The sequence below is a fragment of the Haliotis rubra genome, unplaced genomic scaffold (assembly GCF_003918875.1).
Source record: "Haliotis rubra isolate DU_JTF1 unplaced genomic scaffold, ASM391887v1 Scf550, whole genome shotgun sequence".
NCBI lineage: Eukaryota > Metazoa > Mollusca > Gastropoda > Lepetellida > Haliotidae > Haliotis > Haliotis rubra.
Genome location: NW_025767247.1, coordinates 21,047 through 46,119, shown reverse-complemented (window position 1 = coordinate 46,119; position 25,073 = coordinate 21,047). Strand labels below are relative to the sequence as shown.

General features: G+C 41.8%; 2 protein-coding genes across 2 annotated transcripts; both read left to right on the top strand.

Annotated features, from left to right (window-relative positions):
* The first annotated feature begins 17,623 nt into the window (after nt 1-17,623).
* On the top strand, nt 17,624-18,825 carry LOC124253753. The gene has a single exon (XM_046687578.1). The coding sequence runs from the start codon at nt 17,962-17,964 to the stop codon at nt 18,823-18,825; it is 864 nt and encodes a 287-aa protein (XP_046543534.1). The 5' UTR covers nt 17,624-17,961.
* A 3,034-nt stretch (nt 18,826-21,859) lies between these two features.
* On the top strand, nt 21,860-24,211 carry LOC124253774 (papilin-like). The gene has a single exon (XM_046687605.1). It carries the CDS (start codon nt 21,860-21,862, stop codon nt 24,209-24,211), a length of 2,352 nt encoding a protein of 783 aa, XP_046543561.1.
* The last annotated feature ends 862 nt before the right edge of the window (nt 24,212-25,073 follow it).

The window sequence follows — 25,073 nt, the reverse complement described above, 5'->3', positions numbered from 1 at the left end:
TCAGAAGAGGTATAAGGAAAGACAACTCTTCCTATCCGTGGGTGTCTTTTCGATTAGACAAACGTTTATAGTGTAATAGTACAAAATGTGGAATGACAGTGATGATGACAGTGTTTAAAACTCCCACAATTCCAAGCCAGACAGCCGGACTGGTAACTTTAAAAAGTTAATAGTCCGGATACAAACTATTAACTTTTAGAAAAGTCTTTGGTTTCGGAAACACGCTTTCATATGTACTTCTCACTAAAGGTGGTAAAGTTAGAAATAAGAAATCTGAAATCTTTAACACGTCATCTAAGGGAACGTTGCATGCTTAGCCCAGCTCTGTTTATATTTTTTATCAATGAGCTTGTGGATGAAATGAATAATTCTGGATTAAGAGGAATATTTGTCAAAGTTGGATTGAATTATTACTGCTTTATGCAGATGATGTTACTTTGCTTGATGACACTGTTATTGCGCTTCCAAAGAAAACTGGATACATTGTATCTTGTTTGCTCAAAATGGGGTTTAGAAGTCAATGTTGACAAATATTGTATGGCAATATTTAGAAATGGTGGATATCTCAAGAAATCAGAACAATGTATGGTTCTATAATCAATGTCTGGGTGTTGTTTTTACCACGAAACATGGGAAACACTAAGTCTTCAAACCAAAAAGCCTCGTTACTTATTTTTTTAAATGTTTAAAGATTTTCCAAACAATCATTGAAAGCTGCTTCAGCAATATTTGCCAGTATCATTGGCCATTGCTGTACTTGGTGAAATTGGTAGAACACGATTATGCGTTAAATATTACAGAAGATGTATCAAAGGTTGGTGCAGAATATTCTATAGGGACGATCATCGACATCCTATATCATGTTATGAAATGTTAAAGCTGCATGATGATAGTGGAAGCTGCAACTGGGTCACGCATTTGCGTCTACTTTTAATCCGAACTGGATTTATGTATGTTTGGATTACAGAAATGTACTGGTTATTTAAGGTAAAATCGTGTTCTTGTTGAAGGTGGGAAGTAGTTGTCCTCCAACTGCTACATAGTATACTCTCCTCTACATCTGCTGGTTATTTAAAGGTAAATCGTGTTCTTGTTGAAGGTGGGAAGTAGTTGTCCTCCAACTGCTACATAGTATACTCTCCTCTACATCTGCTGGTTATTTATTTAAAGGTAAATCGTGTTCTTGTTGAAGGTGGGAAGTAGTTGTCCTCCAACTGCTACATAGTATACTCTCCTCTACATCTGCTGGTTATTTACAGGTAAATCGTGTTCTTGTTGAAGGTGGGAAGTAGTTGTCCTCCAACTGCTACATAGTATACTCTCCTCTACATCTGCTGGTTATTTAAAGGTAAATCGTGTTCTTGTTGAAGGTGGGAAGTAGTTGTCCTCCAATGCTACATAGTATACTCTCCTCTACATCTGCTGGTTATTTACAGGTAAATCGTGTTCTTGTTGAAGGTGGGAAGTAGTTGTCCTCCAACTGCTACATAGTATACTCTCCTCTACATCTGCTGGTTATTTAAAGGTAAATCGTGTTCTTGTTGAAGGTGGGAAGTAGTTGTCCTCCAACTGCTACATAGTATACTCTCCTCTACATCTGCTGGTTATTTACAGGTAAATCGTGTTCTTGTTGAAGGTGGGAAGTAGTTGTCCTCCAACTGCTACATAGTATACTCTCCTCTACATCTGCTGGTTATTTACAGGTAAATCGTGTTCTTGTTGAAGGTGGGAAGTAGTTGTCCTCCAACTGCTACATAGTATACTCTCCTCTACATCTGCTGGTTATTTAAAGGTAAATCGTGTTCTTGTTGAAGGTGGGAAGTAGTTGTCCTCCAACTGCTACATAGTATACTCTCCTCTACATCTGCTGGTTATTTAAAGGTAAATCGTGTTCTTGTTGAAGGTGGGAAGTAGTTGTCCTCCAACTGCTACATAGTATACTCTCCTCTACATCTGCTGGTTATTTACAGGTAAATCGTGTTCTTGTTGAAGGTGGGAAGTAGTTGTCCTCCAACTGCTACATAGTATACTCTCCTCTACATCTGCTGGTTATTTAAAGGTAAATCGTGTTCTTGTTGAAGGTGGGAAGTAGTTGTCCTCCAACTGCTACATAGTATACTCTCCTCTACATCTGCTGGTTATTTACAGGTAAATCGTGTTCTTGTTGAAGGTGGGAAGTAGTTGTCCTCCAACTGCTACATAGTATACTCTCCTCTACATCTGCTGGTTATTTACAGGTAAATCGTGTTCTTGTTGAAGGTGGGAAGTAGTTGTCCTCCAACTGCTACATAGTATACTCTCCTCTACATCTGCTGGTTATTTACAGGTAAATCGTGTTCTTGTTGAAGGTGGGAAGTAGTTGTCCTCCAACTGCTACATAGTATACTCTCCTCTACATCTGCTGGTTATTTACAGGTAAATCGTGTTCTTGTTGAAGGTGGGAAGTAGTTGTCCTCCAACTGCTACATAGTATACTCTCCTCTACATCTGCTGGTTATTTACAGGTAGGTAAATCGTGTTCTTGTTGAAGGTGGGAAGTAGTTGTCCTCCAACTGCTACATAGTATACTCTCTCTCTACATCTGCTGGTTATTTACAGGTAAATCGTGTTCTTGTTGAAGGTGGGAAGTAGTTGTCCTCCAACTGCTACATAGTATACTCTCCTCTACATCTGCTGGTTATTTACAGGTAAATCGTGTTCTTGTTGAAGGTGGGAAGTAGTTGTCCTCCAACTGCTACATAGTATACTCTCCTCTACATCTGCTGGTTATTTAAAGGTAAATCGTGTTCTTGTTGAAGGTGGGAAGTAGTTGTCCTCCAACTGCTACATAGTATACTCTCCTCTACATCTGCTGGTTATTTACAGGTAAATCGTGTTCTTGTTGAAGGTGGGAAGTAGTTGTCCTCCAACTGCTACATAGTATACTCTCCTCTACATCTGCTGGTTATTTACAGGTAAATCGTGTTCTTGTTGAAGGTGGGAAGTAGTTGTCCTCCAACTGCTACATAGTATACTCTCCTCTACATCTGCTGGTTATTTAAAGGTAAATCGTGTTCTTGTTGAAGGTGGGAAGTAGTTGTCCTCCAACTGCTACATAGTATACTCTCCTCTACATCTGCTGGTTATTTAAAGGTAAATCGTGTTCTTGTTGAAGGTGGGAAGTAGTTGTCCTCCAACTGCTACATAGTATACTCTCCTCTACATCTGCTGGTTATTTACAGGTAAATCGTGTTCTTGTTGAAGGTGGGAAGTAGTTGTCCTCCAACTGCTACATAGTATACTCTCCTCTACATCTGCTGGTTATTTACAGGTAAATCGTGTTCTTGTTGAAGGTGGGAAGTAGTTGTCCTCCAACTGCTACATAGTATACTCTCCTCTACATCTGCTGGTTATTTACAGGTAAATCGTGTTCTTGTTGAAGGTGGGAAGTAGTTGTCCTCCAACTGCTACATAGTATACTCTCCTCTACATCTGCTGGTTATTTACAGGTAAATCGTGTTCTTGTTGAAGGTGGGAAGTAGTTGTCCTCCAACTGCTACATAGTATACTCTCCTCTACATCTGCTGGTTATTTAAAGGTAAATCGTGTTCTTGTTGAAGGTGGGAAGTAGTTGTCCTCCAACTGCTACATAGTATACTCTCCTCTACATCTGCTGGTTATTTAAAGGTAAATCGTGTTCTTGTTGAAGGTGGGAAGTAGTTGTCCTCCAACTGCTACATAGTATACTCTCCTCTACATCTGCTGGTTATTTACAGGTAAATCGTGTTCTTGTTGAAGGTGGGAAGTAGTTGTCCTCCAACTGCTACATAGTATACTCTCCTCTACATCTGCTGGTTATTTAAAGGTAAATCGTGTTCTTGTTGAAGGTGGGAAGTAGTTGTCCTCCAACTGCTACATAGTATACTCTCCTCTCTACATCTGCTGGTTATTTACAGGTAAATCGTGTTCTTGTTGAAGGTGGGGTATATAATCACGTTATACAGGTCTCTGTTTTCCGTGCGCAATCATACATGGTTTACGGTAATGCACTATTTTTGTCTGCCCACTAACATGGCGGACACCGAACAACCTACCGATGCATCGATAAATTACGGCGATTTTACTGTCGGAAATTACACATATGTCTTTAAAGATGGATTTAGCGATGACGGGCACGACTCACTACTTGCGTAAAATCACAGCAATAGGTGTTTATACATACAAAAGTACTTCGAAGCATGGGGAACAAATATTCAGTCGAACAAGATCAAAACATCGTCTGCTTTCCGAATAAAAATTCAGCAAAAACAAATATGTTTACGTTGATTCTATGTTATGTCAGAATAGATCCAGCAATAGACTGCTACAAAATTTCCGTGTTAAATTTATTATCAGCTTTCGTCAACGATATCGCCACTGATCTTGATCCGGTAACGGAGGATGCATTAACATCGAACGCCGAAGAAATTTTAGATTCTAATGCCTTCCGTCCACATAAAAATAAACTGTTGGGTTATCAATTCAAACAAAATGATATTTTGAAATTTGTACTGTTTCAAATTTAGCGGTAGTAAAACACAATTAGATCTACAGAATCTGCAAACCGTTCTGTTTAGCCCAACATATTTTTTTCTAAATGTATAATATCGTTGAAAAAAGTTATTTAGCTTAGTCATGATCCCTCTTATCCATTACACTGCTTGATCTAAAGTAGTCTATTAAAGTATAATTAATTACCTTACCGTGTTTATGCCAGAGGTACACCCTCGTGTCCTGATCCATCCTTTCGGAAATATCACCACAAATCTGGCTCTTTGTCAACATGCCAGCCAATCCGATTCAATTTGAATTCACTACACTTTGAAGCCACTAGGTCACAAAACACTTTCCAAAATGTAGAAAATAATATCCGTAGAATCGAATTTGAGCACAAAGTACACACATGAGTGTGTAAGAGTCACCACAGCTGTCGCACGCAGACGTAGAGGTGCGTGAAATCGTCAAGTTGACAGGGCGCAAAATTCAACAGTATCTAAATTCGGTACAACACGGACTTCTCGTTACAGCAAAAGCGCCCTACTCTTAAATTTTGTACCAGTACCAGTAATTAGATATCAAAGACTATCTCAGTCATACAATCAGGTTAACCTTGCGCAAACTGTCAGTGGCTCTCCTGTCGCATCTTTCCAAATGTAAACAATGACTTCGAGAAAGGTCAAGGCCATGAGGTTGCTGCCACTATTCTGGTGGGGAAAGGGTCTACGGTGGAATTTTCAAATGTGAACCAAGCTTTGAAACTTATTTGATATATGTTTTCCAACTTATCAGTTAATGATTGGTGATTGATGCATTGAAAAACAAAACGTGATTTGTTATTACTGAATCTGGAGTTTGTTAGTCATTGACGGTTTGCCACCAAACAACCGTTTCGGGCGATACCACTTGAGATTGGAATGCGAGGGCCGCTTCACGTATTGACAATATACACTGTATAAATAAATCTAAAAACCGACAAAAAGAAACAATACTAAGTCGAAATCACAGATATTACAAAAAGACAAATCACCATTGTGAAAAAGGACAGAGAATTTTAATAACAGCTGTATGGGCAACATGCACTCAGTCATTTTATTGGAGTAGCAACAATAACATTCAGTCACAGTATGAATGAAGGAGTGAAGTGTCCCCATCACAGATGTAAACAAAACAACCCATGTGGCGAGTATCTGGTATGTCCACCGCGGGCATCAATGCAAGCCCTAACTCTACGACGTTCTGAGAACGTCAGACGCCGTATACCTTGGGCAGGGATCCTTCGCCATTCCTCTTGAAGGCCTTGGACAAGCTGGCGTCGGTTTCCAGGAACAACGGCGCCGGCTCGAACACGGACCTGACGATCCAAATGGTCCCACAAGTGTTCAGTTGGTGACGTGTCAGGTGACCTGGAGGGCCAAGGAAGCACACTGACGTTGTTTCTCTGGAGAAACTCCATGACAATACGTGCTGTTTGAGAACGGATGTTGTCCTGCTGGAACATGATCCGGTTACGGCGTTGACGTAGCACAACCGGACGCAGAATTTGATCAATGCATCGTTGAGCAGTGAGATTACCATCCACCACAACAACATATGTCTTCATATCGTCCCATATACCGCCCCAAACCATGACACCACCGCCACCAAACCATGACACCACCGCCACCAAACCATGACACCACCGCCACCAAACCATGACACCACCGCCACCAAACCATGACACCACCGCCACCAAACCATGACACCACCGCCACCAAACGGTTCCACTTCATGTACACAGCAACGTTGCACATGTTCTCCACGACGTCTGTAGACACGAGCCCTACCATCATTCCTGAACAGCTGGAACCTGGTATCGTCTGAGACCATCACTCTCTGCAACTGTCTGTTTTGCCACTGGAGAACCATGCGTGCCCATCGAAGACGTTGACGTCGATGTTGAAGCCTCAGCCGTAAACCACGGTAGGGTCTGTAGGCGCGGATACCGTATTGCCTGAGTCGGCGACTGATAGGATGTCCAAGCCCAGTCGCTGCTGATGACGTCACAGGTAGGAAACGGTTTCTTCATTGGCTCTCTCTCTGGCTTCCTGCGATAATCGGGGCATGGTCGCTGAAGTTCACTTGAAGGTCTGATGTGGAGGAAGGTTTGTGTGCACCCTTATACCTAAAAGAAGCACATGCTACCTACAAAAATTTGAGTTCGAGTATAAATTATCAAATTAAATTTTGATATCGCTTCTTTTGCCCGTTAGTTTATATATACATTGTTTTTGTGTTTGTTTGTGTTAAAAATAACAACAAAACACCGGCTGTGTACTTTCCTTTTCACATCCGTTTCGAAGATTGTTTGAAACACATACAAAAGTATTTATCGGTGACATCGAGATCTTGTAATTCTTGATATATACTCTCCCAAAAAAGAAATGCATCATGAACATAGCAATTTCATGTAGCAATGAATTAAAACTTGATTCATTTTACAAAAGGTTTTGCTCTGTTTATGAGTCCTATGGTGTTTATGTTTTGAAACATCACAACAAAACGCACAATACGTAAAATACCCGTATTTAACAGCATGATTTTCAATTTCGGCGTGTAGTGTCACAAAATACACAATTCACAAGCAATGCACGTGAAAGTTGGGGAGCAGATAGTCTCAATGATGGGTGTAAAAGGTTGATCGCTGTCTGTCGATTATTCACTGTATTTGGAATATTGTTGACGAACGCAAAATGCCACGTCTAAGTGAAGCCAACCGTCATATCGCCATTGGTTTGCTTGAAGCTGGCCAGTCTCAACGTGCAGTTGCCCGACGCATGAACGTTCACCAAAGCACCATTTCACGGCTCTGGGAGAGATATCGCCCGCAGAATTCGGTAGCAGATGCCCCTCGTAGTGGGCGACCTCGAGCGACCACTGCGGCGCAGGATCGCTACATCCGGGTAAATCACCTGCGTCATCGAACAGCTACGGCGACCAGTACCGCTCGACAAATACCCGGATTGAGGAGGCTTTCTGCACAGACCGCCAGGAACAGGTTGAGAGAGGCTGGTTTACGTGCAAGAAGACCTTATTTTGGCCCTGTGCTTCGACAACATCGTCGACATCGAGTTCAATGGTGCACCAACGTTCAGGGCCTGGAACCTACCGAATTGGCGTAGAATCTGGTTCAGTGATGAATCACGATTTCTATTGGAACGACGCGATGGAAGAATGCGGTTGTACAGACGTCAACGTGAACGTTTCGCCGACGCTTGCAATCCCCAGGTGGACATATTCGGCGGGGGCAGTGTTATGATAAACATAAAAATACAGTTGAAATTCCTATATGCGTTTCTTTTTGGGGAGAGTATATATCTTCCTCAGCTCACTACAAATGGACAGACGAACACCAAAAAAATCATACTATTATTTCTGTATTGTGTAAGTGACAAATTCGTTCGAGATTCATTGAAATACAAATAGGTCTAATAAACCAAATCGGGAATGAGCCTCTAAAATAGAATGCCATTACTGGTAGAAGAATACAAAAATGACATAAGAATGGCATGATGAAGTAGGTTTGATGAGTCTGAATGTAAGACTTCTTCAGAAGTGCCACTGCCGGACATTGTTTCAGTGTGTCTTATTTTAACACAGGTTCTGTCTATTCACTATCCACATGTATTCACTATGTGCTATAAAAACTAGGTCAACATTTAATTAACATCAGATATTTAAAATGAATTATTAAAACCCTACCAGTAACAGCACAATCTTAATCTCTTCTCACCCGTGAAAGTCCGGGTTAGAATGAACCTTCAGTAACCCATGCTTGTCGTAAGAGGCGACTAACGGGATCGGGTGGTTAGGCTCGCTGGCTTGGTTGATACTTGTCATCGGTTCCCAATTGTGCAGGTCGATGCTCATGCTGTTGATCACTGGATTGTCTGATGCAGACTCGATTATTTACAGACCGCCCATAGAAGCTCCTCTCGAAGTTGTAGCACGTCCAAAACACAGCCGCCAGAATCATCAGCAGAACTTCTAAACATTCTCATATTACAGCTCTCATGAAAGATCTGCACTGGCTTTCTGTCAGATCGAGAATTGAATTTATATTGTTGTGTTTTGTTTACCAATGTGTCCTTGCCGCGAGTCCAGAATACCTACCGGAACTCCTTATCCCTTATCACTCAGGGTTCGTGATATGGTCGCAATTGTCACTTCTTTAAACAAAACTTACAAGGCTGCTAATCTAGCTTGCTGACTATCTGAACTTGAGATTACATTTCAGTTTTGAAAGACGTGATAATGCAGAAATGACTGAACTTACCTAACAGTTTTCTCGGAGAGTGTGTTATCATAGAGTAATGTTTACTTCTCTCTCCGAACATGTCGTCTTAACGATTAGAACATCAAGCTTATCCAGTAACTTGGCAATCAAGACGAGAGTACATCAACACTGGCGGTTATAGCCTTGTGCCGGCACATGCCTGTAGTCTTAAAGATTAACACACTAATTGGCTTACAGCTGAAGGTCAACATCAACTGAGACTTCATCTTATTGAGTACTATCCACAGAATGTGTTGTTTAGTCCTATTTTATATAGTCACAATTATTTAATATGAACTAGTCCTCAAAGGAAACTGTATATTAAATAACATTTGACAAAAATAAAAATGAAGTGATGAAACCATACTTAGCCATGTCACAAACGGCGAAACAAGTTAACGAATCACCTAAACGTTTCAAAAATCCAAAAGGACTCTTTCTGATGTAACACGAAATGCACGTGTATACTTACGGTAACAGCACACGCGACACGCGACACGCGACACGTGAGCAATACTGTAGTAAAAAAGACACAAAAATATGCCACGTTTGAGGGATATCGAAAGAGAAAGAGAACTGTCGGAATTGCCCAACAAGGAGCTAACCACACCGTCATTACCAGAACCTGCGGATGCACCCAATTCAACTGGGAAATCGTTTTGTAACGACGACGTCAACGGGAGCGACGGCACTAGGACACCGTATACGTCGACATACAGTGTACCGGCGACCAGGAGAACATGGTATTCGAGCACGTTGATCCTACCGCGGAGTGCATCTGACACTTCAAAACGGACGTCGTTCGTTCGACGTTGGCAGATGCGTGTTTGGTGATGTGTGATGTTCACGGACGAGAGTAGGCTTGGCCTGTACAGTAATGTACATTCATGGCAACCTGAATGCTCGACGATACAGGGATGACGTTTTGCGACCAGTTGTGTTGCCATTTATCCTGCAACAAGCACGTGGCATTGTTTACCAACACGATAACGCAAGGCCTCATACAGCAAGACTGACAAACGCATAACGCAGACATCGTTTTTTTGACGTGGCAAGCATGTTCTTCCGACATGAATTCGATAGGAACACTTATGGCCCTACCTGGATCAACAAATCAAAAGACTACCAGCGCCACCTGTCTCCGCTCAACAACTTCAACAATGTCTCCTACAGGAATAGCAGCGGATCATGCCTAACTTTATTCATCGTCTTACGTCATCAACGTGTCGACGTGTTTTGGGCGTTTATTGAAGGCACTGATGATCACTCACTATGTTGTCAACATTTGATGACATTTTGCAGGAAGAAACCCCCAACCTTGTTGATTTGTGTAACAGTTCAGACTATGATACCACGTGTATTTCAGTGTCAGTCAAACGATACTTACGACTTTGGAGACATCGTGGACAGTTGCTGTAGAATTGAATACTCTGTTGGGATTAAACAGATGTTCCTTTATATATGCTTTTCTTTTCTTTTCAAGTTTGTGGTCAAACACACTGTGTAGGAATGACACGTCTTTATGGATGATCAACTTCTTTATTGTACAATAGCGACGTTTCGGTATAGATACTTATACTGTTTTCAAGCGTGAGGATGGTAAAACAAGATGATTCACAAAGAAAACAGGCATCAATATACAGGAGATAAGCCGAGGCCAGATAACAGCATGATGACTATGATACCAGTGGGAGCGGGGATAACTGATATGGAGGGGAGGATTAGTTAGAGACACTGTATACTTTCTTTTGAGCACTAGTTTGGAAGACAATGTCACGTATTATTCAACTATGATACAGGGATGACGTGTTGAGGCCTTTTGGGGTGCCTTTTATTCGACAATAGCCAAGAGGAACCATTTAGCAGCACGACAACGCTAGGCCTCACACCGCCAGAATGGTTCTAGAATACCTGCACGACGTTAACGCCAACGTATTACCTTTGCCAGCGCGTTCTCCAAACATGAACCCTATTGAACCCTCTGGGATCATCTTGATCGACAGCGTGTAACATCCCCACCGAACCGAAAGTTTTTTCAGGTAAAGACACAACAATGTACGGGTATAGAGACAACAATGTACAGATGAAGGGACAACAATGTAAGGGTAAAGAGACAACAATGTACAGGTAAAGAGACAACAATGTACAGATAAAGAGACAACAATGTACAGATACATATAACGAGAGACAACAATGTACAGATATAAGGAGACAACAATGTACAGATAAAGAGACAACAATGTACAGATAAGGAGACAACAATGTACAGATAAAGAGACAACAATGTACAGATAAAGAGACAACAATGTACAGATAAGGAGACAACAATGTACAGATAAAGAGACAACAATGTACAGATAAGGAGACAACAATGTACAGATAAAGAGACAGCAATGTACAATGTACAGATAAGGAGACAACAATGTACAGATAAGGAGACAACAATGTACAGATAAGGAGACAACAATGTACAGATAAAGAGACAACAATGTACAGATAAGGAGACAACAATGTACAGATAAGGAGACAACAATGTACAGATAAGGAGACAACAATGTACAGATAAAGAGACAACAATGTACAGATAAAGAGACACAATGTAATGTAAAGAGACAACAATGTACAGATAAGGAGACAATGTACAGATAAAGGAGACAACAATGTACAGATAAGGAGACAACAATGTACAGATAAGGAGACAACAATGTATAGATAAAGAGACAGCAATGTACAGATAAAGAGACAACAATGTACAGATAAAGAGACAACAATGTACAGATAAAGAGACAACAATGTACAGATAAGGAGACAGCAATGTACAGATAAGGAGACAACAATGTACAGATAAGGAGACAACAATGTATAGATAAAGAGACAGCAATGTACAGATAAGGAGACAACCATGATCAGATAAGGAGACAACAATGTACAGATAAAGAGACAACAATGTATAGATAAAGTGACAGCAATGTACATATAAAGAGACAACAATGTATAGATAAAGAGACAACAATGTACAGATAAGGAGACAGCAATGTACAGATAAAGAGACAACAATAAATAGATAAAGAGACATCAATGTACAGATAAGGAGACAGCAATGTACAGATAAGGAGACAGCAATGTACAGATAAAGAGACAACAATGTATAGATAAAGAGACAGCAATGTACAGATAAGGAGACAACAATGTTCAGATAAGGAGACAACAATGTACAGATAAGGAGACAACAATGTACTGATAAAGAGACAACAATGTACAGATAAGGAGACAACAATGTACGGGTAAAGAGACAACAATGTACAGATAAAGAGACAACAATGTACTGATAAAGAGACAACAATGTATAGATAAGGAGACAACAATGTACTGATAAAGAGACAACAATGTACAGGTAAAGAGACAACAATGTACAGATAAAGAGACAACAATGTACAGATAAGGAGACAACAATGTACAGGTAAAGAGACAACAATGTACAGATAAAAATACAATAGAATTATCTTGGACTTGTTTATGTGGCGGTTGACATGGGCACGGGGATAACCAATTAATTTATAGCTTGCAGTAACATAGCATCACTGAATGACAAGTCCATATATATTATAAGTTGTTCACTGGTCACGAGGGGGGCATGGGTTGATGTACTCTCGATGTTTGTTTACGTTCTCTGAGCCCCGAGGGACCAGTGAACAACGTATTTTTCTTACCCAACACCTTAATGTTAATTTTGAATTGTTTGAAGCACTGGTACAAATCTTTTTGTAGCCATGGCTAGATTTTGCGGACAAGAAAAACAGATTTAGAGTTATCTCCCTTCCATCGATTTGCATTCGCAAAACATCGGTAATTTCCGTACATCATACGTGATTCAATGTTATTCGAGCTATAGAATTACTATCACGAAGTATCAAATGAGTTGCCATTGACAGCGGGGTACATGAAAATGTTACTCGCTTGTAAGCGGGGTACATTGAAAATAATAGAAGAGCGCTCAGTTAATCAGAAAGCGACATTTATGTGTGAGGTAAGATAAACACACACACACACACACACACACACACACACACACACACACACACATTCAGAGTGAAGTGTCGATGGAGACTAAGAAAGGAAACTAGCATCACGTAAATAATTGCAGTCAGGTTATACATGTCTGTAGATAGTAGATAGCCTTTTGACTTAACTGTTTACTGTTTCAGCTGCCTGATGTAACCATATAAACCCCAAACTATGGGGAAATAACATGCCTCTTATATGGGGAAATAACATGCCTCTTATATACGATGAACATGTATTCTTTCCCGTGTTTCTACATGTGAAAGTATGCATTAAGCTAACTTAGGGAGACGTTGTCCACGAAGAATATTGAACCAGCACTTTAAACATCAAATCTGGGAAATAACATATCTATGACATTCAAAATATACAATTCTGTGGAGAACATCCAAGACACGTATACCTTTCACATGCTAATACTTGAACCTTTTCCAAACAATAATAACGCTGAAATCCCCATACTTCAGAACAGACCAACGACCTTTATCTGAACTTGGCCAGTCACTATAAGAGGAGCGAACACAATTTTTCTTGAACACTACAAGAGGAGCCAACGACCATATCTGAACTTGGCCAGGCACTACAAGAGGAGCGGAACAGACCAAAGACCATATCTGATCTTGGCCAGGCACTACAAGAGGAGCGGAACAGACCAAAGACCATATCTGATCTTGGCCAGGCACTACAAGAGGAGACCAAAGACCATATCTGATCTTGGCCAGGCACTACAAGAGGAGCGGAACAGACCAAAGACCATATCTGATCTTGGCCAGGCACTACAAGAGGAGCGGAACAGACCAAAGACCATATCTGATCTTGGCCACGCACTATAAGAGGAGCGGAACAGACCAAAGACCATATCTGATCTTGGCCAGGCACTACAAGAGGAGCGGAACAGACCAAAGACCATATCTGATCTTGGCCACGCACTACAAGAGGAGCGGAACAGACCAAAGACCATATCTGATCTTGGCCAGGCACTACAAGAGGAGCGGAACAGACCAAAGACCATATCTGATCTTGGCCACGCACTACAAGTGGGAACAGACCAAAGACCATATCTGATCTTGGCCAGGCAGGAGCGCCGACAGACCAAAGACCATATCTGATCTTGAGGAGCGGAACAGACCAAAGACCATATCTGATCTTGGCCAGGCACTACAAGAGGAGCGGAACAGACCAAAGACCATATCTGATCTTGGCCAGGCACTACAAGAGGAGCGGAACAGACCAAAGACCATATCTGATCTTGGCCACGCACTACAAGAGGAGCGGAACAGACCAAAGACCATATCTGATCTTGGCCAGGCACTTCAAGAGGAGCGGAACAGACCAAAGACCATATCTGATCTTGGCCACACACTACAAGTGGAGCGGAACAGACCAAAGACCATATCTGATCTTGGCCACGCACTACAAGAGGAGCGGAACAGACCAAAGACCATATCTGATCTTGGCCAGGCACTTCAAGAGGAGCTGAAGAGACTTATTGAAATTACAGTAGGCTGTATGCCTCGTCGAATGAATGAATGAACGGTCAAATCGTGGTTGTATTTAACGCGTTCATCTACACTGACATACTTCACTAACGTTGTACGTTCTAAATCCTTATAAGCAGAGCCAACCATATCTTACGACTGTGAAACTGTGAAAGTTATCTCCGAGTATTCCCCATTTCGTTAGATCTCACACTGAACTATAGCAGGTCGACGCCGGTTACGCCAGTGCTTGTCAGGAGAAACATAAATATATAACAACAAACACTCTCCCCGTCATTGTATCATAGGAATATTCACCAATACAGCATTCACACATATCATAAACGCATCATACACACACTCATATCAGCCATATATTATACATACAGTATACACACATCATACACACACTCATATCAGCCATATATTATATGTACAGTATACACACTAGTTCACGTGCACACACTCATATCAGACATATATTATACGTACAGTATACACACATCATACACACACTCATATCAGACATATATTATATGTACAGTATACACACATCATACACACACTCATATCAGACATATATTATACGTACAGTATACACACATCATACACACACTCATATCAGACATATATTATACATACAGTATATACACACATCATACACACACTCATATCAGACATATATTATATGTACAGTATACACACATCATACACACAGTCATATCAGACATATATTATATGTACAGTATACACACATCAAACACACACTCATATCAGACATATATTATACACACATCATACACACTAGTTCACGTGCACACACTCATATCAGCAGAGACCATATAATATATTTATTATTATTGAAGTATTATATGGGTTTCTGATATCAGACATACAGTACACACATCATACATACTAGTTCACGTGCACACACATATCAGACATACATTATACACACATCATACACACTAAAAGTACTGTCGGAAATAGAAAAAAAACTGTTTTTAGGCTCTTACTCTGTATCCCTAAAATTGACACAACTGCAAATAGCATATGTCGAAATAACCCACTTCGGCCTAACTTGGCACTCAGTGGGATGCGTAATAGGATATCTAGAAAAGCATGTTTACTCGTAAAATCGGGCAAAACTTAGAAAAAATACGAATAGCTGCTGAAAACAATAGATCAGACTATAGATGGCAATTAGGTCACTGAGCCAGGTATGACGACGGACCGTCGACTAACCTGTCATGAAATGCATGTGCCGCCTACAGGAGCCCAAGGGGTCATCTCAAAGATATTTTGTGCTTTTTCATGTGTGTTGACTATGCCTCATCCATTGATTAACAGCTTAAGTGTCTTTCTTTCATAAAGTGTATGTTGAGATATGTAAAAGAGTTTGATACCTGATAACCATAGAAACGCATCGTTTTAAATGTCTCAAAATATATAGGTGGCATGACCACCCGATCGCGAAGATCGACAGGACTGGATATTATTTGTAAATTGTTATGACATGCCGTGTACTTCCCCAGTATAATTGCCCTAAAGGATTATCGTACATTAGCTGATATCTCTATCCCCAAGCCCGACCCCAACGATCGTCTGCGACACCCGTCCAGGTTTTGCTTTTGAGACGACCCCTCCTATCTGTTTCTCTTTATAGTGACAGCGAGACTCCATGGTAGCTACATCCTTAACAGTTTCAGCATGAAAGTTATAATTTTTTACGCCAGCTATCGTTTATAATGAAGCTATGTCTAATTTCAAATTGGTCACTTAAAAAGTGTCCTTTATAATACAATTTCGTCGCACAGTAATTTGCATACAGCCATGGTCTGTTCCAAATAATTCGTTTTTGCACTAATCTCTCCTCAGTAAAGTCCTTTTTCTACGTTCCTTGTGTCCCTACCATTAAGACTGTAGTTAGGATGAACTTAGTTTAAGAGATATTTCACACTTGCACATTTCAACTACATAAATTGTAGAGATAAATGAGAAAATACAGTTTTTTTTCTATTTCCGACTGTACTATAGTTTACGTGCACACACTCATATCAGACATACAGTACACACATCACACACACACTCATATCAGACATACAGTACACACATCACACAAACACTCATATCAGCCGTATATTATGTACACATCATACACTAGTTCACGTGCACACACACACATATCAGACATACAGCATACACACATCATACACACACATATTAGACATACAGTATACACACGTCATACACACGGGTTCACATACACTCTCGTTAAATCCAATATAGAACTTAGCACGTGAGCTGTCCTCCAGTCCACGAGGGGTATCATCGTGAGCTGTCCTCAAGTCCACGAGGGGTATCATCGTGAGCTGTCCTCAAGTCCATGTTATCATCGTGAGTATGTTGCTTCGTGAAGATGGACGTCAGTGTTCATGTTTTCCGAGTGGAACCCAGTGTAGCATCTGATGTGGAGGGGGAGGACGGGGTGGTGGCGTCACTCAAGCCCATCTAAACACCTCCACCAGACTACACTGGCAATGCTAATCTACATGCTGCGCCCCGCAATAAACGTATATTATTGATGATATGCATTCAGTCCCCCGTCACCTTTATTAAAAGATAATATTTGACAACAATAAACGTACGCTCACCTGTTTAACAGGTGTAGACAACATTCACGGAACGCGGCGGCGTATTGTACTGTCTCCTATTTACGAGGGATAAGAAAATATATAGGCATATTTTCCCCTGAACACTGCGGGAGGATGAAAGCGATAGAACTTTGACTAAGAGGTCAGAAGAGGTCTCGCGAGGTCTGGAAACTCGAACCATATGTCAGCACTTGGAGAGCTCTACTACTATTTACATGTAAAATAGTTATAGTTTTCTGTTAATGTAAAATAAATGGCTCTGACTACTGTGTCTAATTTTGCTACAGAACTAACAAAATATTTTCTCAGACTCTTGCTGTTTCATTAATTCCATCTCGAGGTTTTCCCGCAAATGTGGTTCCGGAAAACCTCAAACGAAACCGTCGGTTGTAAGGGGAGAAAGTGAACGGACGCACCAGTACCTGAACAATAGCAGCGCGAGGGGTAGGCCCTTTCACAGGGGTAAATGAGCGAGGCAGACCGCCTGCTTCAGCTCACTGGTCCTGCACCGGGTAACTTGTTAAACTGAACACTGAGGGAAAAAGGCAGGGGTGCGAAACGTGGTAATAACCCGTGAACCAGTAGTCGATGTGGACAAACTGAAACGGACTGGGTTCGCTTATTATGGACACATTACACCTATCAAATGACACTGTTTGATACAAAGAGCAAAAAGTTTACCCCATCGACATAAATTTGACGCAATGCGTCTTCTTCTAACATTAAGAGGTTCCTAAGGACAAGGCCCACATCAAAGTGCGCTCAGTGAATGAATATTATTGTTATCTTTGTGGTTCACTATAGGATTTGTTGTCGTGACTCCATTGTCAGATCCGACTACCTGCGGGAACCTACATGACGTCACCACCTCCGACGAGCAGACGACATTTTGCACGAGGGGTAGCCGACGTGAAGACAAGATTTAAAGATTTCCAAGATGGAGCCGGGTGGATTACGGTTGGCTTTGTTCCTGATTCTTCTTGGACGTTTATCAGGGTGGAAACGGGATTACTCCTTATTCTCCAGGAATTTTGTAAGTGTAAATTTAAATGAAAATCAATATAGGGAATTGCGGGTATCTTACAAGCGGATTCTGGTTTTGGAAACAACTGCATTCATGGACACTCCGGATACCTTAATAGTGCGTCGCATTACCGACGGCCGTCGACTAGTGCAGCTGGTGTTTCAACATGCGGGCTTACGGGATTGTCAATATACACAAAATAGGAAAATGGTTTTACGTCTGCTAAGCGATTTTACCCAAGCCAAGAACATCTTTTTCCGAGGCAGTTTGGGTAATGTGATGGACGTGTATGGAAACATGAGTGCACTACAATCTGGAAGTGCGGTTCAGCCTGTTCACACCCTGGGACAACTGGGACCGTTTATTTCGTACACAGACTTACACAATCAGGCTAAAGCCTGTCAACGACTTTTCTCCATTATGAAACAACATGCGAGGACTGACACAGGCTATCACAGAAGGAAGGACGGAGGTGCTAAATTGTCCAAACTGGTCCCAAACACAGATGTGACATCCCGCCTGCACGTGCGTACTAAGCGTGATCTGTTTTCCGGGTGGTTGATATTCCCGGGGACGAAGTGGTGCGGCGACGGCGATATTGCAGATTCCTACGACGACCTCGGCTACGACCGTAAAACCGACGCCTGTTGTCGAAAACACGACAGCTGTCCCCACATTATCGAGCGCTTCTCTTACAAGTACAGCTACTTCAACTACAAGTTCCACACACTCAGCCACTGCCACTGCGACGACAGGTACGTCCGTGTTTCTTGTTGACGTTGTAGTTGCAGACTCTGGGGTTGTTTGGCCTTCATACACTATATGGTGGAGCCCAGTTTGTCACGGTTTAGTCCGAGTGAGTAGATGTTTACAGCTGCCAGGTTAGTCAGACAACCTATACTCCCCGTCTCACAGAGGTCAAAGCATATACTCCGCCTCTAACAAAACCTCCAGCTTAGAATATTTCAATGGCCGTTTAATGATTCTATTTTGTCTTCAAAATTCAACAAAATAGTAGCAACGATACACCTTCATGTCGTCAAGGTGACAAACGGTGGCGATCACAAGAAGCACTCATTCATATCCTAAGTGGAAATCTGCAGAACTATTTTCATAATAGCTTGTGATTTATTGTAAATCGGAGAAATCAATTCCGCAGTGTGATTCATCAACTATATATCCTGTTACAAATCAAGATATTTCTATTAACTGCTGAGAAAGATGAGGGAATACACAACTTTAAATCAATGGCATTAGAACGGATAATGATACGTTGTAAGTCAGCATGACAGACGTCTCACGTCCCACTGAAATCCTTTCATTTTATTATACCGATGGCTTCCTTCATCAGTTTAATCGTGTTAAGCAAATCCTTTAAGCGGTGGGGTTAGTGAGTAAGATTACAATACAGCAGGCTCAAGCGTTATGGCAGACCCGGTTAGTGAGTAAGATTACAATACAGCAGGCTCAAGCGTTATGGCAGACCCGGTTAGTGATTAAGATTACAATATAGCAGGCTCAAGCGTTATGGCAGACCCGGTTAAGGCACCAGTCACCCAACGCTGAACTATGAGATCCCGCATCTACTGATACCTCTCTGGAGGTCAACTCACCCGTTTGCTCATGTAATTCACACATTATCTAGTGTGTAAACCCTGTTGTTAGACACATATAAAGACATGTAAAGACTAAACTCACTACAGCTCCATGTAAAACACATGTAACGAGGAGACCCACTATAGCTGCATGTAATACACATGTAACGATGAAACCCACTATAGTTCCATGTAATACACATGTAACGAGGAGACCCACTATAGCTCCATGTAATACACATCTAACGAGGAGACCCACTATAGCTGCATGTAATACACATGTAACGAGGAGACCCACTATAGCTCCATGTAATACACATGTAACGATGAGACCCACTATAGCTCCATGTAATACACATGTAACGAGGAGACCCACTATAGCTCCATGTAATACACATGTAACGAGGAGACCCACTATAGCTCCATGTAATAAACATGTAACGACTAGACCCACTATAGCTCCATGTAATACACATGTAACGAGGAGACCCACTATAGCTCCATGTAATACACATGAAACGATGAGACCCACTATAGCTCCATGTAATACACATGTAACGAGGAGACCCACTATAGCTCCATGTAATACACATGAAACGATGAGACCCACTATAGTTCCATGTAATACACATGTAACGAGGAGACCCACTATAGCTCCATGTAATACACATGTAACGACTAGACCCACTATAGCTCCATGTAATACACATGTAACGATGAGACCCACTATAGTTCCATGTAATACACATGTAACGAGGAGACCCACTATAGCTCCATGTAATACACATGTAACGAGGAGACCCACTATAGCTCCATGTAATACACATGTAACGAGGAGACCCACTATAGCTCCATGTAATACACATATAACGAGGAGACCCACTATAGCTCCATGTAATACACATGAAACGAGGAGACCCACTATAGCTCCATGTAATACACATGTAACGAATAGACCCACTATAGCTCCATGTAATACACATGTAACGAATAGACCCACTATAGTTCCATGTAATACACATGTAACGAGGAGACCCACTATAGCTGCATGTAATACACATGTAACGATGAGACCCACTATAGCTCCATGTAATACACATGTAACGAGGAGACCCACTATAGCTCCATGTAATACACATGGAACGAGGAGACCCACTATAGCTCCATGTAATACACATGTAACGATGAGACCCACTATAGCTGCATGTAATACACATGTAACGATGAGACCCACTATAGCTCCATGTAATACACATGTAACGAGGAGACCCACTATAGCTCCATGTAATACACATGTAACGATGAGACCCACTATAGCTGCATGTAATACACATGTAACGAGGAGACCCACTATAGCTCCATGTAATACACATGGAACGAGGAGACCCACTATAGCTCCATGTAATACACATGTAACGAGGAGACCCACTATAGCTCCATGTAATACACATCTAACGAGGAGACCCACTAAAGATCCATGTAATACACATGTAACGAGGAGACCCACTATAGCTCCATGTAATACACATGTAACGAATAGACCAACTATAGCTCCATGTAATACACATCTAACGATGAGACCCACTATAGCTCCATGTAATACACATGCTAGCGAGGTGCTTACGACTACCTGTGACGCAACAAGATCGTTAACAGTATCATAATATATATACATGGGGAGATTTGTGTAAGAAATGTTTGAATTATATTGTGTTTGACGCATGTAGGTTAACATGCTCCCAGACCCTGAATCATCATATGCCCAAAGACCAAGTGGGATTGTGTAGACATTTCTGTATCATTGAATGAATCATGACATTTACCGCGTTGGTTAGATATCAAAACGTATGTGAATTGTTGCACGGCCATTTGTATTTTGCATGAATATGGATATTTGTAGCGTGAGTCGACAGCCATAAAAGTGAGCTTCAGCGTGAATACCGGTTTACAGATCAGTGCGTGGGACAGGATGTACATATATAATCATTCTACAATATGTATAGATTTAGTCAGGGTTAGGGTTAGGGTTATGGTTAAGATTAGGGTGTAGACTTACTCAGCCAGGGAGAGGGTTAGGTTATGTTATGTTAGGTTAGTTTAAGTTAGGTTAGGTTAGGTTAGGTTAGGTTATAGATTTAGTCAGCAAGGGTAAGCGACTAGCCTATAGATATAGTCCGCGAGATCCACATCTGTGTTAGGCCACTACGAGAGAACGTATGGAACCCACTCTAGATGAACAGTGGCCCCTCAATAAATGGTTGGTCATCCTCAACAGACGACCTTATATCCTCTACAGACGACATTACATCCTCAATAGACGACCGTACATCCTCTACAGACAACCTTACATCCTCAACAGACAACCTTACACCCTCCACAGACAACCTTACACCCTCAACAGACGACCTTACATCCTCTACAGACGACCTTCCACCCTCAACAGACAACCTTACATCCTCAACAGACAACCTTACATCCTCAACCTTACAGACAACCTTACACCCTCTACAGACAACCTTACATCCTCAACAGACGACCTTACACCCTCAACAGACGACCTTACATCCTCAACAGACGACCTTACACCCTCAACAGACGACCTTACACCCTCAACAGACAACCTTACACCCTCAACAGACAACCTTACATCCTCTACAGACAACCTTACATCCTCTACAGACAACCTTACACCCTCCACAGACAACCTTACACCCTCAACAGACAACCTTACACCCTCAACAGACAACCTTACACCCTCAACAGACAACCTTACATCCTCTACAGACGACCTTACACCCTCAACAGACAACCTTACACCCTCTACAGACAACCTTACACCCTCAACAGACGACCTTACATCCTCTACAGACAACCTTACATCCTCTACAGACAACCTTACATCCTCAACAGACAACCTTACATCCTCTACAGACGACCTTACATCCTCTACAGACAACCTTACACCCTCCACAGACAACCTTACATCCTCAACAGACGACCTTACATCCTCTACAGACAACCTTACATCCTCTACTGACAACCTTACATCCTCTACAGACAACCTTACATCCTCAACAGACGACCTTACACCCTCAACAGACGACCTTACATCCTCAACAGACGACCTTACACCCTCAACAGACGACCTTACACCCTCAACAGACAACCTTACACCCTCAACAGACAACCTTACATCCTCTACAGACAACCTTACATCCTCTACAGACAACCTTACACCCTCCACAGACAACCTTACACCCTCAACAGACAACCTTACACCCTCAACAGACAACCTTACACCCTCAACAGACAACCTTACATCCTCTACAGACGACCTTACACCCTCAACAGACAACCTTACACCCTCTACAGACAACCTTACACCCTCAACAGACGATCTTACATCCTCTACAGACAACCTTACATCCTCTACAGACAACCTTACATCCTCAACAGACAACCTTACATCCTCTACAGACGACCTTACATCCTCTACAGACAACCTTACACCCTCCACAGACAACCTTACATCCTCAACAGACGACCTTACATCCTCTACAGACAACCTTACATCCTCTACTGACAACCTTACACCCTCAACAGACAACCTTACACCCTCAACAGACGACCTTACATCCTCTACAGACAACCTTACATCCTCTACTGACAACCTTACATCCTCTACTGACAACCTTACATCCTCTACAGACGACCTTACACCCTCAACAGACAACCTTACATCCTCAACAGACGACCTTACATCCTCAACAGACAACCTTACACCCTCCACAGACAACCTTACATCCTCAACAGACAACCTTACACCCTCTACAGACGACCTTACACCCTCAACAGACAACCTTACATCCTCTACTGACAACCTTACATCCTCAACAGACGACCTTACACCCTCAACAGACAACCTTACATCCTCTACTGACAACCTTACATCCTCAACAGACAACCTTACATCCTCTACAGACAACCTTACATCCTCAACAGACGACCTTACATCCTCTACAGACGACCTTACATCCTCTACAGACAACCTTACATCCTCAACAGACAACCTTACACCCTCAACAGACAACCTTACATCCTCTACTGACAACCTTACATCCTCTACAGACAACCTTACATCCTCTACAGACAACCTTACATCCTCTACTGACAACCGTACATCCTCTGCAGACGACATTACATCCTCAACAGACAACCTTACACCCTTAACAGACAACCTTACATCCCCTACAGACAACCGTACATCCTCTACTGACAACCGTACATCCTCTGCAGACGACATTACATCCTCAACAGACAACCTTACACCCTTAACAGACAACCTTACATCCTCTACAGACAACCTTACATCCTCTACTGATCACCGTACATCCTCTACAGATCACCGTACATCCTCAACGAACGACTGTACATCCTGTACAAAAAACGTTACATCCTCTACAGACGACCTTACATCGTCTACAGACAACCGTACATCCTCTACTGACAACCGTACATCCTCTACAGACGACCTTACATCGTCTACAGACATACTACACAGAATATAATCCACATCATAAACATACCACGCGGAATATAATCCTGAACATAGAGATCACGAATACACCGGATTTGGGTTGAGCTTCACCCATTTACCCAGGGTCTGGTCGAGCCATGTCAACGTGAGTCATGCAAATAATTACAGATATGCTCAGTTTCCCAAAGGTTATCAAGTTTGATCCTCAACGCGGACAGCTTGCTTAAGCATATTTGACCACACAATTAACCTTTGAGAAGGTGTGAAGAAGCTGCTTCTATTCTCGACGGAGGAAACGATTAAAGATGTTCGCTTACGACTGCAACTGACAAACCGTATTGGGGAATATCTCGAGCCAGTATTATTTGTTTTCACGGTTTTACTCGATCTGTGTTACTTATTGTTGAGATTTTGTCTCCACATGGATGAACCGACAGCTGCCGTAAAAGAATGGACGAACTGACTCAAGCTTTCTCACCGTCCTCTTTTTGTCTGTCCTGTGTTTGTGAGGCCGTCGCTATTGTGGTAACTAACTGTCCCTCAACCAAACCCTATACTAGCCGTGAACACGGGCAGATAGTCTGATATTAACTATAATGAAAAGTACTGTCTATGCTGTAAATCTATTGTGGTAACTAACAGTCCCTCACCCAAACCCTATACTAGCCGTGGACACGGGCAGATATTCTGATATTAACTATAATGAAAGGTACTGTCTATGCTGTAAATCTATTGTGGTAACTAACAGTCCCTCACCCAAACCCTATACTAGCCGTGGACACGGGCAGATATTCTGATATTAACTATAATGAAAGGTACTGTCTATGCTGTAAATCTATTGTGGTAACTAACTGTCCCTCACCCAAACCCTATACTAGCCGTGGACAAGGGCA